The sequence below is a fragment of the Macrosteles quadrilineatus genome, unplaced genomic scaffold, assembly GCF_028750875.1.
Source record: "Macrosteles quadrilineatus isolate MER2022 unplaced genomic scaffold, UCM_ALF_1.0 Scaffold_9__3_contigs__length_116548681, whole genome shotgun sequence".
Taxonomy (NCBI): domain Eukaryota; kingdom Metazoa; phylum Arthropoda; class Insecta; order Hemiptera; family Cicadellidae; genus Macrosteles; species Macrosteles quadrilineatus.
The window spans coordinates 15,282,332-15,301,914 of NW_026542602.1; the positions used below are offsets into that span (position 1 = coordinate 15,282,332).

At 33.3% G+C, this 19,583-nt stretch overlaps 1 protein-coding gene across 3 annotated transcripts in view; it reads right to left on the bottom strand.

Moving 5' to 3' along the window:
* The window catches only part of LOC129001991 (phospholipase DDHD1-like), a 39,824-nt gene extending 21,848 nt beyond the window's left edge, over positions 1–17,976 (bottom strand). For all 3 annotated transcript variants that reach the window (XM_054429463.1, XM_054429464.1, XM_054429462.1), the window contains exons 1-3: positions 17,128–17,976; positions 12,941–13,099; positions 1,759–1,893 (exon numbers count right to left, since the gene is read on the bottom strand). In XM_054429463.1, the coding sequence (XP_054285438.1) occupies positions 1,759–1,893; positions 12,941–13,099; positions 17,128–17,722 (889 nt within the window). In that variant the 5' untranslated portion in view covers positions 17,723–17,976. The remainder of the gene's footprint in view (positions 1–1,758; positions 1,894–12,940; positions 13,100–17,127) is intronic.
* Between the last annotated feature and the right edge of the window lie 1,607 nt (positions 17,977–19,583).

Sequence of the window (19,583 nt, forward strand, 5' to 3'; positions counted from 1 at the left end):
ATAATAATTTTGAAATATTCAATAATTATTAATTATCAACACAAAGATATGTTATTGTTTAGGTTTATTTCAAAACCTATAAATTTATTGAACAACTATTGTGTAAAGAAGGGAAAATTTTATTTATTTAACCACAAAAACCAAATGTTTACTGATGAAAGGACAGACATATTGATTGACATTTGTTTGAATGGTTGGTTCATTTAGGTTAATTGAATTATCTGTTTGCTGTTCCTCCATCAATTGATAATCAAAGAGATAACTCAGCCTTCAATATTTATGTCCACCCCATTTTAATTAAATTTCAATCAACATTTTAATTGATTTCAAAGATCAACTAGTAGCAATATAATTATTTTGATTTGGTGACATTGTTTTCCCGCAATCTTTCAGTACTAAATAAACATTCAATCGTTAACAACTTTATTCAAATATCAAGGAGTCACTGTCAAATGACATTATTGTACTTGATAGTTTGAAAAAGATTTGCAACATTTAAATTACTGAAATAACAAGAAACAAATTATAAACCAAACACGACTTCTACAGTACACACAGAACTAACAATAAAATTGTCTTCAGCTGTTCCATAAGAATGAGAAATCTACTAAGGGAGTTTCCTTTTTTATTATCTACAGTATTACTCGTATAATACGTGAAGTCGATTTTTGTGAACACTTCTCCTCCTTTATTTGTGGAACAATTTCAACGTTTGAGTTGTCAACAAAATTGTTCTTAATTTGTAGTTTTGCAATAAGGTTTTAGAATTTAAAAATTCTTACCCTTAAGGGCGTGAGGTACTATCAAAGGTAGATTTTTTCTCATAAGAATTACATAGAACAAATTTTAAAACAAAAAACATCTATTTATTAAAACAAACTCAGCAGGTTATTTGGAGTAAATATTGATGTTTATAATATTCAGGAGGTTATAGACCAATGTAACCAGTTAATCAGTTTTGTTGGATGAACAGAAAATGTCTCGAGTTCAAAGAAGAAGAATTGAAAACAGGAGGACACAATAAATAAGAGATCTTATGCATATGAGAAGAGTAAAAGAAGAGAGGCCTGGTCTAAAAGTAAGGAATCCAGATACACACTCACTTTTTTTATAAATCTTACCAACTTTTATAATAAACTCACCAATTTTTTATATAATCTTTAAACTTATCTTTATCTTTACACGTTCCCATAGCACATAGTACATTTTTATTTAATCTTAAACTTTTTCTTCAATTTCAAATTAGCTCAAAAAATATATATAATTTTTAACAACTCGAGTCTACGCACAGACCACTGAGGTCCATGTAGACTCATTTCCATTATCTATTACATTAGTTATTATTCAAGCCGGAGCAAACATTCAACTAGTATTTAAGTTTTTACTATTATAACTTTATAAATTTAATTTTACTAGAATTAATTTACGTAATCAATTTACTCTATAATGCTTCAAGACTATATATATTTGTATTTTATTTTTTTGAAAAATTGTAAATTTTTTTATAGGATTCCTATATTGTGGAAATAAAACTGATTTGATTTGATTTGATTTGATTTGACTTGGTGAGATGAATGAATAATACTTAAGTTATTAACAGCTTGAGTATTTTCAATAGTTACAAAACCTTTTGGTTGAGTCTAAAAAACTCATAGAAAATTATGACTGTTATTAGTAAAAACACAAATGTTTTTTTCTGTACACTAGCTCTTAATATTGTTGAATCTTTTCAAAAATAATTAAAACACAAAAACTCACTTTTTTGGAAGTATCCGCCGAGCCGAGACGTTAGGTTGCGCACGATCTTGGAAGGCGTGGCTTGACTGTACAAGTAGACCTCGTTGGGAGCGTACCAGTCTATGTGGTTATCCGACAGTACTGCTGTGTGAATCACTAGACAAACAATATATAATTCAACTACAATTCTTGGATTGACAATAGGCTGTATACTCTAATCAATGTCTTTTTAATTGTGAGTTTAAATACTTAACCATTACAAATAAATAGATCAGATTGTATTCATGCAATGGTTTACTCCTCCACCATTTCTTAATCGATTTTGACCATTCACGACTCATTCGAAAGAGAGTGTCACGTAGATTTGCAAACTGTCCCTTTTAAACATTTTTAAAAAGCCCCTTGGGCTCTGCCCCAGTGGCTATTAAGTTGCCATGTTATCCTCATGAAGAACATATTTGTTTACATTATGATCAGCTGGATAATATGCTAATTGCTGTTAATATTTAAGTTGCAATTCAAGGAAACGCAAGTATAAACATTTACTGATTTGGTTGAAATTAAATATTTACTTTTTGAATTTTGGTTTGCGTACATATTACAGTGGGAAAATGTGAGAAAGCCAGGACAATTAGATATAGTTAAGAAAAATGAATTGACACTGTACTGTATTTCTTGAGCAATCCTTGAAAGAACCGATTTGCAAACTATGGAAACATAAAATACCCCGCCGTAGAAAACCTGCCGACTAAGTGAATTACCATTTGTCTGAATTAATTTTTAGCTAAATCTATTAAAAAAATATTAGGTTTAATGAGTACCTAGGTTTGCTGCTACAAAGAAACTAATAATGTGAGTTTTTTTAAAATATAAATAGCTTGGTATAAAAAAAAACTTGCTAAGTTTGATCCAAATATATCAATAAACAAGTAAAACTACAACATTTTACAATATTCTCTATAAAAATAACATGGGAATTTTAAATTTACAATTTTTTTGAATTTTCTCTGTTTTTAATAACCTTACAAAAACACTTTGATACTAAATTATTTGTTTTTTTAAGCTCTTTAAAAAATTCTAGAGAGAAATTGGGAAATTTTGTGTTTTAAGGGTCAAACTCATTCAAGTTTATCCCACAATATATCTTTAAACCAAATTTCATCAAAATCGGACAAAAATTACTCAAGTTCATGGTTGTATATATATACATATATAACAATTTGAACGAATGGTGTTTTTGGCCTGTGGGGACATCAAAATGAAAAAGTCAATCGGTCCTGAAAGTTGTAAACATTGGTGACAATGGTGGTAGCCTACCATGCAGGCTACATTATAAATAATGAAGATTGATTATTTGTGTAACTTGCGTTTACACATTATATTTTTCCTACAGTTACTATAAAGCATATAAATAAGTAGTCTTCCAAACACCTAACAACACATTTTAGGTTAGGTTAAATCCAAGTATTGAACAAATTAAAATGTCAACACGAAACAACAGGCTAAATCGTAGTATCAGTAGTCAAAGGTTGGGAAACGCTGCACCAGCTGATCGTAGTCGTAGTATTTTTAAGTGTTGCCAACCAACTTGTTTTCAAGCGTACACATATTACATGCCTAATAAAAGCACACTATTTTGTGTTGTTTGGTTGGAATATTGGATTGCGGCAAAGTAAAATCAGTGCAGCAAAAGTACAAAGTAAATGCAGCAATTAGCTACTTTGCGTGCTATAACCAGAACAAGGAAACCCACTTTGTCAGGTAAAAAAAAAAGAAAAAATATTTCTTTTTTTATTTATAATCATACTTAGACATTGTTACGATCTTATTCAATTACTACAACCCCTATTAAAAACCTAATAATTCCCATCTCCCATCCTAATTAATGGCCATTGTATTCCCATGCCCCATGTGAATATTGCATCATTCAATTTAAATCCTTATACCGGTCTGTGTTTCTGGAAAATAAAAAATATTTTGTTGTAGTTAGATAATAGGTATTATTATAGATAGTCTGCAAGAAACCAAATGTCTGTATCTGTTAAATAAGTTTGTTCATTTGATGTATATGTTCACAAACTTAAATCACGCTTGAGTTAAAACTAAAATACTAATTAATTATCATAAGCTGTTTGCAGTTTGTTTTAACAATATAAGTACCCATTGTGTTACAATTATGTAATTGGAATTGTGTACAAATTTGGTGTATACGTACACTACAAAACCATATTATATTAATCACTGTCAATAATTAAACCAATTTCTTTAAAGAAAAGAGTTGGGAAGATTTTTTTTCATTCATATGAAGTTGACTTTACCATGACCTACTATCCTCATTGAAAGTGACTGACTCTGAAAATATAGATCAATGGTTATTCAAACACCAAATGTTTCCGTTTGATAAGTCTTTGTGTCTACTTTCTTATCGTTGAGGCAGTGACTTAACAAACACATGAACCCAGATAAGGGTCCAATTTAATAGACTAGAGTGCACTGTGACATCAGCCTAATTTTAGATAATGATTCAACCTCATCATTGACTATCAATAAATAAACATTATTTCTGTCTATTAGAACTGGAATTAGACTCAGAGGTGGAAAATTAGGAAGCATATTTAGTATTATTTGATTGGTAGCCTACATTAACAAACCTAAAAAGTTCCAAATTATCGTTAGAAATACAAATTAGATCAAATTTGTGTTAGACTTTAAATTGCATTAACTATTCAACATCGGGTTAATAGAAGTTACGTCTCTGATTTTATTGAAAATAGTTGTGGATTAGTATCTTTTAAGACTCTATCAGTAGTTTGTACCACTGGGAAAAACTCAATACATTGTTTTAAATAGGTACAGTACATATTAGCTGTTTGCTGAGTCAATTGATATCCCTGTAGTGTAATGGCTGAATTGGAAACCAGAAAAATCTTCTTTTTTTATTATCTCATCAACCAATCAGTTACCCAAAACATGATTTAAGAACTAAATTTAATGAAGTTTTAGCGAATTTCCCTATAGGGAAGTAGCTATTACCGTAGGTCTCATGGTAAGACTTAGGTCCGGGACCGATTTACTTTTTCATTTTAATGTCCCCAGAGGCCAAAAACACCATTCGTTCAAATTTTTATATATGTATATATATATATATATATATATATATATATATAGATATATATATAGATTTATATTATATATATATGTGTCCGTGAACACGATAACTTGAGTAATTTTTATCCGATTTTGATGAAATTTGGTTTGAAGGTGTAAGGCGGGATAAACTTGAATGAGTTCGCGATCCAGCATGATCGGACCTTGGGAACAGGGTTTAATGGGGGGTTTTATGGGGTAAAAATTGGTTTTTCTCACTTCTTACCCTCAAAACACAAAATTTCCCAATTTTTCTCTAAACCTTCTTAAAGAGCTTAAAAAAACAAACAATTCAGTATATCAAAGTGTTTTTGTACGGTTATTGGTTACGGAGAAAACAAAAACATGGTAAATTTAAAATTCCCATGTTATTCTTATGGAGAATATTGTAAAATGTTGTAGTTTGCTTGTTTATGGATATATTTTGATCAAACTTGGCAAATTTATTTATTTTATAGTAAGCTATCAATATTTTACTAAAAACACACTACTTTATTAGTTCCCTTGTAGCAGCAAACCTAGGTACTCGTTAAACCTATTGTTATTTAAATAGATCAATTGAAAATCAATTCGGCCAAATGGAAATTCGCTTAGACGGCAGGTTTGCTGCGGCGGGGGTATTTTTTTTTGCAATCACTCTATTTATTCCCAAGTAGTCTTCGAATTGAAAGATTTCTTGCTGCGTTTAATTAAATCAACCCGAAGGCACTATAGAGTCATTAAGTTGTAGAAACAGTGATGGAAAAATGTTATGCAAAGTAAATGTAAGTCAGCAAAGAATATTGTGTACCATAGTTAAAAGTGTGAAAAATCTCAAGTAAATATGTGAAAATAGATCTTAACTACTCTTGTAGATAACTAGTTAGTTCATAATCAAATTCTCAAAACGTTATCTGTTCTTCAAACTCAAACACTTAAGTGATTTCATAGTAAAATCAAGAAAAAAGTTAAACTTTGTATAAAACCAATCATGTGTAAGATAGTGTAGTGTCAAGTTATTCATAAACCAAGAATAATTATTGTTTGTTACCAACAATCCAATTATACACTTAATCCTCAATGTGTACCCCACATAACTCATCTTTGGGTATTTACTTATGTAGGTTATCTAATACACGACCCCACTGTAAATAGCTCTAATGTCTCACCATTCTAAAACTCATAAATAATAAAACATAATAATAATATATTAATTTGGTGTGTTGCGCTAGCCAAGTGGTTAACGTGTCTCTGACTTTGGTGCGGGAGGGACAGGTTCGATTCCCGGCACATCCATTTAACATTTATTCTCTCATGACCTCTCTTGTGAAATGCCACAGGCGTAGATAAAAATAAACGGTATCAGCAATCTGACAACAACCTTTACAAGCGGTGGGTAAGCGGTGGGAGTAACTATGATATTTTATAGGGAAAAATCACAAAGTTGCAACAACTTTGAACCGTAATTGTTACAGAAATGGGGGGTTGCACTATTTTGTTTAGAATTATAAGGACCATAACACAATTTTAATCAAAACCAGCGTTTTTCCTAAAATCCGATTTTTTTGTTATTTTGTGGGTTTTTAATGTGAAAATAACATAAGTTACAATTCATTTTTGAACCGTAATTTTTACGGAAATGTGATTTGTACCATTTTGTTTAAAAATTAAAGGAATACAACATGGTTAAGTTTTATCTATGTTTATAAGTTTTATTTATGTTGTAGCCCTTTAAATTGTAAACGAAATGGTAGAACTCCCATTCCTATGAAAATTACGGTTCAAATGTTATTGCCACTTTTGTGAATTTTTCACCATAAAATATACTAAATTTTTATCAAAATCGTTCAGGCCATTTTTGAGAAAATCTGATATTTCCATTATTTTATGGGTTTTTATGGAAAAATCACCATTAAAAATCTAAATTTCAAAAAATTGATAAAAAACACTTGAAAATACCATGGATTAGTAGGCCTACCTACCAAACTTCATCAAAATCGGACAACAGGTGTGGTCTGTGGCTCTGTACACATCAACATACATACAGACATCACTTCAAAAACCACTTTTTAAGGTTCATGAGGACCCAAAACTGATACATCCACTCAAAACTCAAACTTGAAAATGTTGACAAAAGCAATACTTTCTCCATAAACTATGTATAGGAGAGAAAGTGAAAATGCACAAGGTAAGAGGAAAATATAAAGAGAACATATTTGTTGGATCCGATGCTAGTCTATGATTATAATCAATGAAACTAATTACAATGTCCAAGCCAAATCACCAAAGTGGTTTGAGCAATAAGAGAAAATTACTTGAGATCAAAAGGCCAATTGACTTGATTGCCCGTCCTATATCCGGCCTTGCCTACGGTTTACTGTATTGTACTGTGATACACAACAACATAAGGTATCTCAACAATACCTTCAGAAAATTTACTACAGAAAAAAACATAATATCTAGATGTTTGTGCTGCTGTAATCGGAAAAGAAGGCTTCGGTTATACCAAAAAAAATTTTGAGTTGTTCAACGAATACTTCTATAATATCTAATTTTACAAACCACACTGTGGTGTAGTTTTGAGCATACGTAAGACATTAAGTAAAAGAAAATATTGGCTGCTAGAATATTTGTTCAAGAGGCCTTGACTGATAATGAATGACATGCTGTTTTATGAGCAAGTTAAAAGTTGGCTAAATGCCAAATTTGGCTGGCAGAGTAAACACGGTATGTAAAAGCTTCCACTTAACAACAAGGTCCAATACACAGGAGTGATGAGTTGACCAAACTATATCTTTCTTATTGCTGAGTATATAAATGTTTAATTTTCATTAAGGACTCAAGGTTCAAAAATGATTTTATAAACATTTTTTTTCTTTCTATATGTTGTACCTATATGTTTCTTCTTTGGTTGGCACCGGATTCCTAGGTAAAAATCCAAATTAAATGTTACATAAAACAGGAAGACTTCAGTTGTTCATGCACCAGCCTTTTAGTTTTTACCAAAATAATATTTCTTTTGTGACTTTTTTATTTTTTCAATGTATTCAATTAAATCTGATAAGTTAAAATGACAATTTTACCGTAGGTCTCAGGGCCTCTTTACTTTATTTTTTGATCCCATAGGCCAAAAACACTATTGGTTAAAGTTTGTATATACGGGTTGTCCCCCCCCCCCCCCCCCCCCCGTGTGTGTTTTAGACATTTGGTTTTATATTACTAACCCAATATGCTCTAAAAGCTTTGAAACTTTATACAATTTATAAAAAGGATTTGAAAATATTGTGCAATAATCTCAATTTTGGAACATTTCTAGAAACAAAATGGTAGCATACGGTATTAAAAATTTTACCAATTTGATTTGTATAGTAATAACTTTCTTATTATTCTTATTCTTACTGCTTTTCAGTCTTGACACTTATTGATGAGCGGCTGTTTGATTGACAAAAATCGTTTGAGCCATAAAAACACAACGTAATCCTCTTAAGTACAGTTTTACTGAAACTAAAGTTGGAGTGATGACTTTTAATGTCAAACAAAAAGTTATGTACTGTGCCAAGTATTTAGTAACGTTAGACAATTTCAGGTTAAACAACAGCAGTTAGACAACCTACCAAGGAGTTGAACTACATAGTAATATAAAAATAACTAAGTGAAGTGAACAAATCTTTTGTAAGAAACTTGTACAGTAAAAAGATTTCTAACTGCTTCTTCAATTTTATGAAAGCAGTATCCCTTGCACAACACTTAAATTTTTTTCATTAAAAGTAATTCTTAAAATCTTAGTTCCACTAAAACTGCATTTTTATGGTTCAAGCAATATGCTTATATGCTGATTAGAAAGATATTGAGAAAGTAATTTTTGTAGCAAGCAAATTGGTCAAATTTTCAATCTTAAAAAATGTCTTATTTCTACAAATTTAAAAAGCTAAAATTTTAACAAACAAAGTTTTCAAATCTTATTTTGTAAATGTACAATTTTTATCTTACCAAATGCTTTGGTAGATAAATTGGAAAAAATAATAAAATCAATAATCTAAACCTCTCTGTAGGACACCCTGTATATCTTTAAGTCTATCTATTATATTTTTGTGAACTGAACTCCTCCCTCATTTTTAGACAGATTTTGATGATTAAAATAATTTTCAAAAATGGCCCTGATCTGTAGTTTTGCAAAGTGGTTTTCATTTTTTGAAATCTTTATTAGTTTTGGCAGGATTTTCCATCAAAGTTGGCTTTCCTCCCATGAGGTTAACATGGGGAATTTAACTGGAAACTTTGTCTCCACTAATTTGAGGGTACGGCTGGGTATAGAAACTTGGTAGAGGTGTCTAAAGAAAGGTCTTGGTCTGTAGATGAGGCATCAAAAGAAAAAAAACAAATTAAATTCCCTCGGGGCTCTGCTCCAGTGACCTTTAAAGTTCCCTCCCCAGATTTGTTTACATTAAGGCCATATGGATAATTTTTCACTACTTTTTAATGAAACAGCTGTTAATATTTAAATTTTATTTTTATCAACATGGTTTGAATTAGTCAAAAAGAAGTATCTGCAATGTTATTTTCAGATTTTCAAATTGTTTTGTTTTGTTCTCTTTGCGATTTGCAAAAAAACGGCAAAACAGAAATGTATGTAAAAAAGGTTCAAAATGATTTAGATTTGTTGATGCAGCATGCAATTGCTAATTACTTTTCTACAGGGCCGAACTTACCTAGGGGCGGACGGGGCGAGCGCCCGGGGCCCCCGGGCCTAGGGGGGCCCCGAAGGGGCCCCTTGCACAGTAGTTTTTATTAATATCTTCGAAAATTAATCAGACACTTACCGAATGATCTTCTTTTTTAACAGCTTTATTGTCGTTATCTTATATTTAAGGTTATTGTTAGATGAACTTTAAGGTATTACTAGGACCAAAATTCTTGACTCTAAGGGACTTTTCCTCAGGGTTGCACTGGGCCCCGCGCTTAGACCTAGTTTACACGAGCATAGCTGCTAGGCTGTGACGGACCAGTTTGAGTTTCAATGAAGCCGTTCACACAAACCTACGGCCGTGGTGATCAAGTTGAAGGGGGCCCCTTCGCTTGGGGCAAAAAATACAATAAATAATATGAAAACTCTTGTCCTAACGTAGAACGTAACTTGTACAATTGTGTTGGGGTTAAATTGAGATTCAATTGAGATTTAATACTTTTGAAAAATAAAAACATTGTTTGAAAAATCTGTTTTATTAGATGTTATTCTTTTACCTCTAAGTATATGCCATTCACGATTTTAAGGGGCAGAAGTATTATATTACCCATTCAATTAAAAGGTTTTATAAAATAGTAATTAAGTTATACGTCGAAATTCGGATCTTCAATTTAGTCGATCAAAATCAAAATCAAAGAGTCAAAATCATTCAGCGCCAGTAGGATAAAAAATCTATATAGACATTTTATGACAACTAGGGTCGTCTGATGTTAACAAAAATTACATTATTTGGGAGCGGGCGAGCGTTGTCGACTGTAATCGTAAAAAAGCGCTCAACAAGCAGCTGCAACAATTAATGATAATGAGCTGATAAGGAATCCTGTCTAGTCTTGTATGTCTCACGCACGCGCATACACATACATACAATGCCTTATCGCCAATCCAAAACAATTTAAATCACTCCCAGTGTGTTTTTGGTTGACATTATCATACATTTGTGTTGTATTTTATTATTAATTCTGCAAACACTACAAAGAACAAATTAATGTTGTATTGAATGTTATGTTTGTGTTGTATTAATTTATATTGAATACATTTAAACATCTTTCAGTTCACTCATATAAATGGTTAGCTTGTGATTGGTTATTAGACTTGTATTGTAACATTTTACTCGTCAAGAAAAAAACTCAAACTCGTAAAAGTTCTTAATGGTACTTTTCATGCTAGGACTTTTAACATATTATACAAACGAGAATTCCATGCCAAAACCACTATGAAAATAAACATAAGTCATAGTTTATGATTTTATAGTTTTAGTGCAGCCAAAAAATGTAGGAAAAGCAGGAGGTTTTAATTGCCATGCCAACGTGACCAACGTATCAGAGTAGGAAGTGACATTTATTTATAGGGAAAATAACTATGTTCTAAACTTTATAATGATTAATCTATAAAAAGTAAACTTTAAAATTGTTTTGACTTGTATCTTATAAACTTAGTACAGTAAAGGTTTGTTAGTAAAATTATAGTAAGTTATAAAATATATTAAAGCTTTAAAAGTTTATGCATTATCTCTGACTTACATCACGTGTTTAAATATAACTTATTCCATTAATTAATGTTAGTTATTTTTCATTTGAGTTTTCATTCAAGCACCAAATAGAATGTGTATTACAGTAAATAAATTAAATTAAACCTTTTACAAGTACGTGTTATTTTATTTTTATTTTATCTATAGTTTTCATTATTTGTTGCAAAGGATATTACATTTTAATGTATTGCAAAAAATGTGTAAGGTACCTGCTAGGTATATTACAATTTTATAAATACAATAATTACAACAAGAACAAATCATAAAATAACACCGTACATTGTAGCTATTTTCAGACTTAAAATATTTCATACAATTAGTTTATGCAAAATACAGCATTCCAACAGGTTTACATATTAATTCACCTTGAAATTAGCTATTTGAAATTAGTGTGCATGTAAATGCGTTACATTGTGTACCGTATATGTTCTCGTATAATCATACTGGGGGCCCCATCGGCAAATTCGCCCGGGGCCTCTGAAGTCCTAAGTCCGGCCCTGCTTTTCTACACAAACAGCTGGCAGTGCATGTATTGGGGTAATCTTAGTGAGGTCGGGGAGCGCGATGACGATGGTGGGGGGGAGGGAGCGGCTAACTTCGCTGCCTAGATGCGGCAGATAGTTAAATACGTCCCTGGGTAAGATAAGTTTAGTAATAGTATTCAATGGAAGGTGGTATGAATTTAAGAAAACTGTGAGAATTTGCTTTTACGCTTGTCTGCAGCTCTTGGAAAAAAATCGAATACATTATACAGTAGAACCTTGATAACAAGACTCTCATGGGGATTGTAAAATAAGACTTGTTATCAAGGTTGTCTTCTTAACGAGGTTTGTAATAACATGTGATTAGAGGTACAAAAATTTTAAGGGGATTTGAAAATGATACTGGTTATCAAGGGCGACTTGTTATCGAGGGTCTTCTTATCAAGGTTCCACTTGTGTCCTAACAATTGGGTTGTGTTCATTGACGAGAGGAAGTGATATAGTAGTGAATATTGAAGCATTGTTGTATGCTTAAATATTACAGAGAAAATTCCTGAACTGAGAAAAGACTGTACTTTTTAAAATGCCCATGTTATTCTTAAGCCGCGTTTAAACGAGATCAGTAGAGCAGGCAGGTAACGAGGCAAGTAACCTGCCTGCTCTACTGGCCTTGTGTAAATGGGTTTTTATTGAGGATAAGTAAACAATTGTATTTTGCTTGTTTATGGATATACTTCACATTTTAAAAGTATTCACATCGAAACGCGAAGTCCAACAGAGGAGCAGCAGAATCACTAGGCAGTAACAGGTATTTTAAACTTCACAAAACCTTATAGACATAATTACTTGAAGATTTTACATAGGCTTAAAACTAGTTTCAAAAACTCCCTCAGTGAAGTGAAAACAGAACCTATTCAAATAACATTGATTGCTCAACTTAATAAAACTTAATATGGAGCCAACGACGTTCAACACTAGAAATCAGCTGTGAGCTTGAATGTTATTGTTATGCTTTAAAGTATTTCCTAACCTAGCTTTTGTTTGTAAAAGAACGTTACTGTTAGAAGATGAGTGAAATGGATAATGAAAAATTTTGTACGTAACCCCCTGTATATTGTCGGGTCAGGTAAAATCTTGTACGTTACACGTTACACAAGAGCGTGTTTACATCACTTAGGTGAATTATGCAACGAGCGGAAGCGAGTTCGCACAACATTCACCTGCGTGATGTAAAACACTCTTACTTAACTTGTAACGTAAATAGCTATTACTTAATTTAAAAAAATTAAATTACCCTAGTTAAAGTTTTTAAATTAGTTTTACCTTTTTTAGGAGCTTTAGCATCTTGGATATATTCAGAGTTTCTTTTTCCAATGAATAGAGATAAATGAATGTGTTCCAGATCTTCACTAATGTCCAACTCCACTGGCTGCCAGGTATTTTCATAGAACCACGTTCCACGGGTGATGACAGTTTCTTCACCTAGCATTTAAATAAATTATAACTACACATTGTAGATAATTTGGTACTTTGGTATTATCCGGCGGCCGCCCTTATAGCCTACAGTGCGCTGCGGCGGTTATGTTAGGTTGGGTTATCATAAATATGTTTGTAGGACTTCCCTTATCTTGTAGGAGTCATACTTTCCCTCGCCATATCCCCTCCAAGTACTCCAAGGTGAGGTCGTTGACAGGAGCGCGTGCATCACCTGTCACCGCCTGTGTATCTGGTTTGGCAGTTAGAGGCGGCGGCCGGCGACACATTCAACTCAATGGTTGCCGACATCGCTGCCTTCTGGGAGGCAGAACTCATAGGCCGCTAATATTAATAAAATCAAATTTGGACAGTAAGTCAATTAAAGTATATGTTTTTCCATTTATGATAACCCAACCTAACATAACCACCGCAGCACGCTGTATAAGGGTGGCCTCTGGATAATACCAAAGTACCGATAATTTTTTAATTTTTATGATTTGATTTAGTACTTTTAGTTATCATTTTTTTTTCTTGTCCCCCTATTCATAGTATGTGTGGATAAAGTAAGCTATTGTTTTTGTCAACATTTTTAAGTTTGGGTTTTGGGTGTAAATATTCGTGGTCCCCTTGAACTCATAAAGTAGTTTTTGAAGTTATGCGTGTGTGTGGATAGAGCTACAAGCGAGTGGACCTGTTATTGGATTTAGATTAAATTTGGTATGTGGGTACTGACATTGACTGTGTTAAGTCAATTTGACTAATCCATGGTACCTATCTTAAGTTTAATTTTTTTTTTTTTTATGTAGATTTCTCTATGAACAGCTTGAAAGATTTTAATTAAAATCTAGCAAGTAATGATCCATAACTCTAAATTGTGCTCTACAATCCCAAAGCTGTAAAAAATACTTACTGTTCAAAAGTTATTGTAATATTTGTGGTTTTACCCATATACAATTCACTGTTATTTCAACCCCCTGCTATTCAACCGATAATATTTGGGGTCCAACATTTACTTCAAAACCTAGGTACTTCTTTCCTTCATCTTTGACCAGTGGTTGGCTGGATAGATGGAGTCAAAACTACTGTAAACTATAACTTACTAATTTGAACTGTACAGTCCATTTTCACAAAGAAATAAAAATAGCCACGTAGTCTGGAGGTAGTATAAATTAATGAGTCGGTTCGGTTCATTATAGGCCTAACCTAAACTTTACCTTCCTAATCTAAACTAACTTCAAAACACTTAATACAGTCACGATTCCACATAAAACCCGACCTACCTTCCCCACATGCCTAAATAAGAGCTGATTAATTAGTTTCAAAACAAATTGATTTCATTCCGCATTAAGTCGAGTATATTACCACGCCATATAACCATCAGTACTGCTCAATGAACCTTAGATTCGTAATTTTAAGCTTCGTTTTACAGCGACTTAGGAATCTCTCCAACAAAATTTTTGGATTCAGCGTGAAAAAAAACTGTAAGTAGACATATAAAAATGACACCTGCAGACTAAGCAAATTTCCATTTGCCTGATTAGATTTACACTTTGAAAACGTTTACCGGTACAGTAGACCCCCTCTTAACCGACCCTAATGGGACCGGACCTAGGTCGGATGACTCAAAAGGTCGGTTAAAACGGGCAATCCCTTCTATTCATTTGGAATTATATAATCATTATTTTGAAGTCATACTTGCATTATTTATAAAATAAACTACTCTTATCTCCTTTTACGTATTGATAGAAAAGTCACAAATAAACACAAAACACGGTTAAGTAAAATAGGCCAACTTTCAGTGGAATATATTACTTGTATAGTACAAGGCAAGAGTCAATTTTAATAACATTAGAACTGTAATGTATTAATTGATGCTTTCCAAGTCCATCGTATTACAGTACAGAACCTTTTGTCGAAATTAAAGATACAAGCAACCATTTTGTTACAAGACAGGATGTTTATTTATAGCCTCTCACTGGAAGCTCGAGGCACAAAAACTATCTTGACCTTGGAGTTGTTAACCCCCCTTCCCAGCCCTCCCTACAAGTTGCATTGTTTGTTTACTCCAGCGATTAGATAATCAGTTCTCAAAATCGTAACGCACTTTACGATGTTATACATTTTCCGCAAAGATAACAAACTGACAATATCCTATATTTTTTGTGATCAATACAAAATAACTTATTCTTAGTCATATCCTGTGGAGATAAGCGTATGGTTCAGTTCTCATCGCCCAGCGTGGGAGCGGAAATGCCAAGATTCCTAGAAAGCGGCGGTTAAACCGAACTGCTCTCAAATCAAGGTCGGTTAAAACAAACTATTATTTTACGATCGAAGGCGGATAATCCGATTATCGGTTAATACGAGGTCGGATAAGAGGGGGTCTACTGTACTTAAAAATACTATAATATTTTTTTCCTATTTAAATAGAATTTGTTTAACAAGTAGGCCTACTTAGGTTTGCTGCATCAGGGAGGGTAAAACTGTTTTTTTTTTTTTTTTTGTAAAATGTTAATACCGGTAGTTAGTAAGAAATAAAATCATTTTCCAAATTTGATCAAAATATGTTAATAAACAAGCAAACTGCAACAGATTACTTGTTCTCCATAAGAATAACATGGGAATTTTAAATTTACCGGTACATTTTTTTGGAATTTTCTCCGTAAGTAACCATTAGGCGCATAATAAAGCTTCAATATACTAAATTAGGTCTATTTGATTTTTTAAGCTCTACATACCCTAATGGTTTGGAAATAAATTGCTAAATTTTATGTTTTTTGGGGAAAAAATGGGAAAAACCTACTTTTACCCCATAAAACCCCCCGTAAACCCCCGTTCCCATAGTCTGATCATGCTGGTTCGCGGACTCGTTCGAATAGATGTAGGTTTACACGTTTATACTAAATTTCATCAAAATCGGATCATTTCTGCTCGAGTTATCATATTAACGGACACACATATATATATATGAATTTGAACGGATGGTGTTTTTGGCCTCTAGAGACCTCAAAACGAAAAAAAAATCGGTCCTGCGTACAGGTCTTACCATGAGTACTACGGTAATAGCTTATTCCCTATCTGGGAAATTCGCTAAAACCAATATTCCAGGGGAAAATTTAAAATGTTTGTGAATTGTGTTTAAAAGTAAGTTACATTATCAAAGAATTTTTTTAATTTTTCAATTTTTTTTACAGTAGGCCTATTTTCTACAAACCGGGAAATGTATTAACTCATGAAATACCTATTTACTGTTTCCATAGTTAAATACAAATATTATACTTTTGTAAAATTAAAAAAAAAATTTGTTTGTAATAAAAACTTGTCTATAGATATTACGTCTAAAGTTTAAGGAGCTAAATATAAAAATCCTTTTTATAGACATTTTTATTTGGGGGTCCACTAGACCCCTGCGCACGCTCCAGCGTAAAAAAAAACAAGCGTGCGCGCTTAAGGGTGGGAAAGTTACAGGCCTACCTAATGAATAAAAAATCTTGTAGTTCAGACAATGTCTTGGTAGGGCCCATGAATACTTAGTATAAAACAGACCCCGCATGGATCATAAACATAAACAAATGATGTTACTGGCCAGAAAGTTTCAATATTATTTAACATTGCTTAAATGGAACATAGGCATGTTAATGTCATTAGCTTAGGATTCAGGCCAGTTACGTTAGCCTATTTGTTTATGTTTATGATCCATACTGGTTACTTTTATATTATTCGTGGTAGGGCCTAAAAAAATGCACAGGCCTAACTTAAAATCTGCATAGCTTACAATGAATAAATCTTTATAAATTTACAACCAATAACTTAAATCTGTTATAAAAAATTGGGGCTAGCCAACATCATACAGTTTTGGGGGGGGGGTTTTGGCTCATCCAGACTGATTCTACTATAAAACCAGTGATTTTCCCAAGTGATTACGGATATCCGGGAGCTGTATACACCCTCGTGAAAGTTATTTCAGTTAGCCTAAACCTTAAATTAAACCCCATAGAGCTATTGTAGGCTAGCCTATATCAAATTCTACTCACCTGGCCAGAAGATGGAAGTGCAGTTTCGTTTCAGAATGTCAACTTCGAAGAGACCATCTCTTACCACCACCTTTTCATTTATTTCACCGCATGGTGAAATGCACTCCTCAGGAGTGGTTTCATCACTAGGTCTCACTGTTTGGTTAATACTTTGAGGGCTTTTTAAAGGTTCATATGTAGGGCTACAGTTTGTATTTTTATCTTGTGGTTTTCTTGATCTATAAGTTGTATTGTAGTATGCCCACTCCTTGTCAGTTAGATTTTTGTATCTATGTTCAATCCTTAAGGAATCATAACCGTTGAACTCTACCCACTGTTTATTTGATAAATTTTTATAAAACCACCTAATTTGCTCAGCTTTTAAAACATCTATAAGTTCATCATTGTTTCTGAAGTATAATGCAGGATCAACTGTAAAATTTGTCCTATCGAGTTCTGTTTTTGGTGAAACAATTCTTTCTTCTCCCTGTAAATCACTAACATAGGAGTTGTTATCATCTTCCAAGTATAAGGTCTCGGAATCTGACGTTATTATAGACACATTAATATCTTCTAATTCTTTGTCCTGATTGAGGGGTTGTGAATCCATGTTCATCAATTTCACAAAGAAACGAGCATTTGAACTGGCATGGAAGCAAACCTAAACAAAAATCAGCCGAAACACAAGATTTGCAATAAAAGAAAGTACCGGTAACGAAAATTTTAAGCTAAACAAATCACAAAAATCAGCTTCATTAGAGCAACTCTCAATCTCAGTAGGCAATCGAACACTCTCTCTGATGCTGATATCTGAACTGAACCTACAACAAAGTACTAGCTACAGCTTCTGCACCAGCTTTTAGCTTCTGCTAGTTCTGTTCTGCTTGTCTTGAATGATACAAAAATGACAAATTAAAATGACAGTTCGTTTAGGACAGTATTCGACCAGAGTAGCCACACAAAGACAGAGAAATGGCCCAGGTTGAAGATGCAAAATTAAGAAAAATTACGGGAGCATTGAGTATATACACTGCGTAGACAATTATATGTCATAAGTCATAAGTCATAAGTTCTTTATTCCAAAATAACAAAAAACACATTGTATTGGAAAAGTCATAAAAATAAACAATAGTAAAAACTGAAAAATTCTTATCAAGGTAGGCTAAATAATATGTACAAAGACTAACAATTTGATTCTTGTTTAATCTTTAGTCTAAAGGTCCATTTCCTATCCTGCGACTGTTACGACTCTAGTCGCGCGGCTCGAGCCGCGCGGCTGAAAAAATTGACTGCTTTAATGCAAAGTAAATGCAACCGTTTCCTATCGAGCGTCTACAGCCGCGCGACTGAAGCGACTCGAGCCGCGCGGCTCGAGCCGTCGCGACTGGACTGCTCCGTGAGCAGTTCAGTCGCTCAGTCGCGCGGCTGTAACGAAATAGTTCATACATACGGAGTTGAGGCGCGAATTGATAGTATACTGAGTTGTTTGATTGTGTGGTTTTTGATAGTTAAATACTGAGTTTCAAGTGTGTGCCTTCAAAATCATGGATGATTCAAGGTTAATTGAACTTGTTCGTCAACACTCATCTGTTTTTAACCCCAAACACCCCCAAAACAAGGATGCATATGTGCGAAAAAACGTCTGGAGACACGTTCTTCTTCTTCCTCTTCTTCCATTAAAATGTACGCTGCCAAAGCTTCTTCCATGACGGTCAAAGTTCAACTGCACTAGTCACACTAGACGTGGGAGTCGTAGGAGTCGCGGCATAGGAAATAAGACAAGCGTCTCCAGCCGTACGGCTCTAGACGCGCGGCTAGAGCCGCGCGGCTAGAGTCGTAACAGTCGCAGGATAGGAAATGGACCTTAACAGGAATGACTGACTACATGTCAGCTGAGAAATCGCGGACGCTGTAGCAAGCCTTTTCAACTAATATTCTTTTCAGTTGCTTTCTGAATTTAAGTAAATCAGTCTCTAGCTTCAGCTGTTGGGGAAGTTGGTTAAACAGTTTAATGCCATTATACAAAAGATGTTTTTTAAAAAAATGAGGTTGAATGGACAGGGATTTTCAGGTTATGAGATGTGCGTAAGGAGTATGTACTGCAGTTAGTGCTGGTGTTAAATATTGACTGGTGTTTTTTTACAAAGGAAAGGGTTTCAAGGATGTATAGTGAGGGAAGAGTCAAAATAGCAGCTGACCTAAATGATTCCTTACAAGATCGTCTTTTGAAAAGTGAAAATATGACACGAATGGCTTTTTTTGCATTTTAAAAAGGAAGGAGGTTCGTTTGTTTTCAGATCCCCAAACAGGTAGAGCATAAACTAGATAAGGGAATATTAAGCCATAGTACACAGAAAGAAGAACTTCCGTCGAGGCTGTTGTGGCCAATGTTCGAAGTACAAAGATGCCTGTGCTTGCACGTTTTATTACGTAATCAACATGAGTTTTGAAATTTAAACATTCATCTAAATGAATGC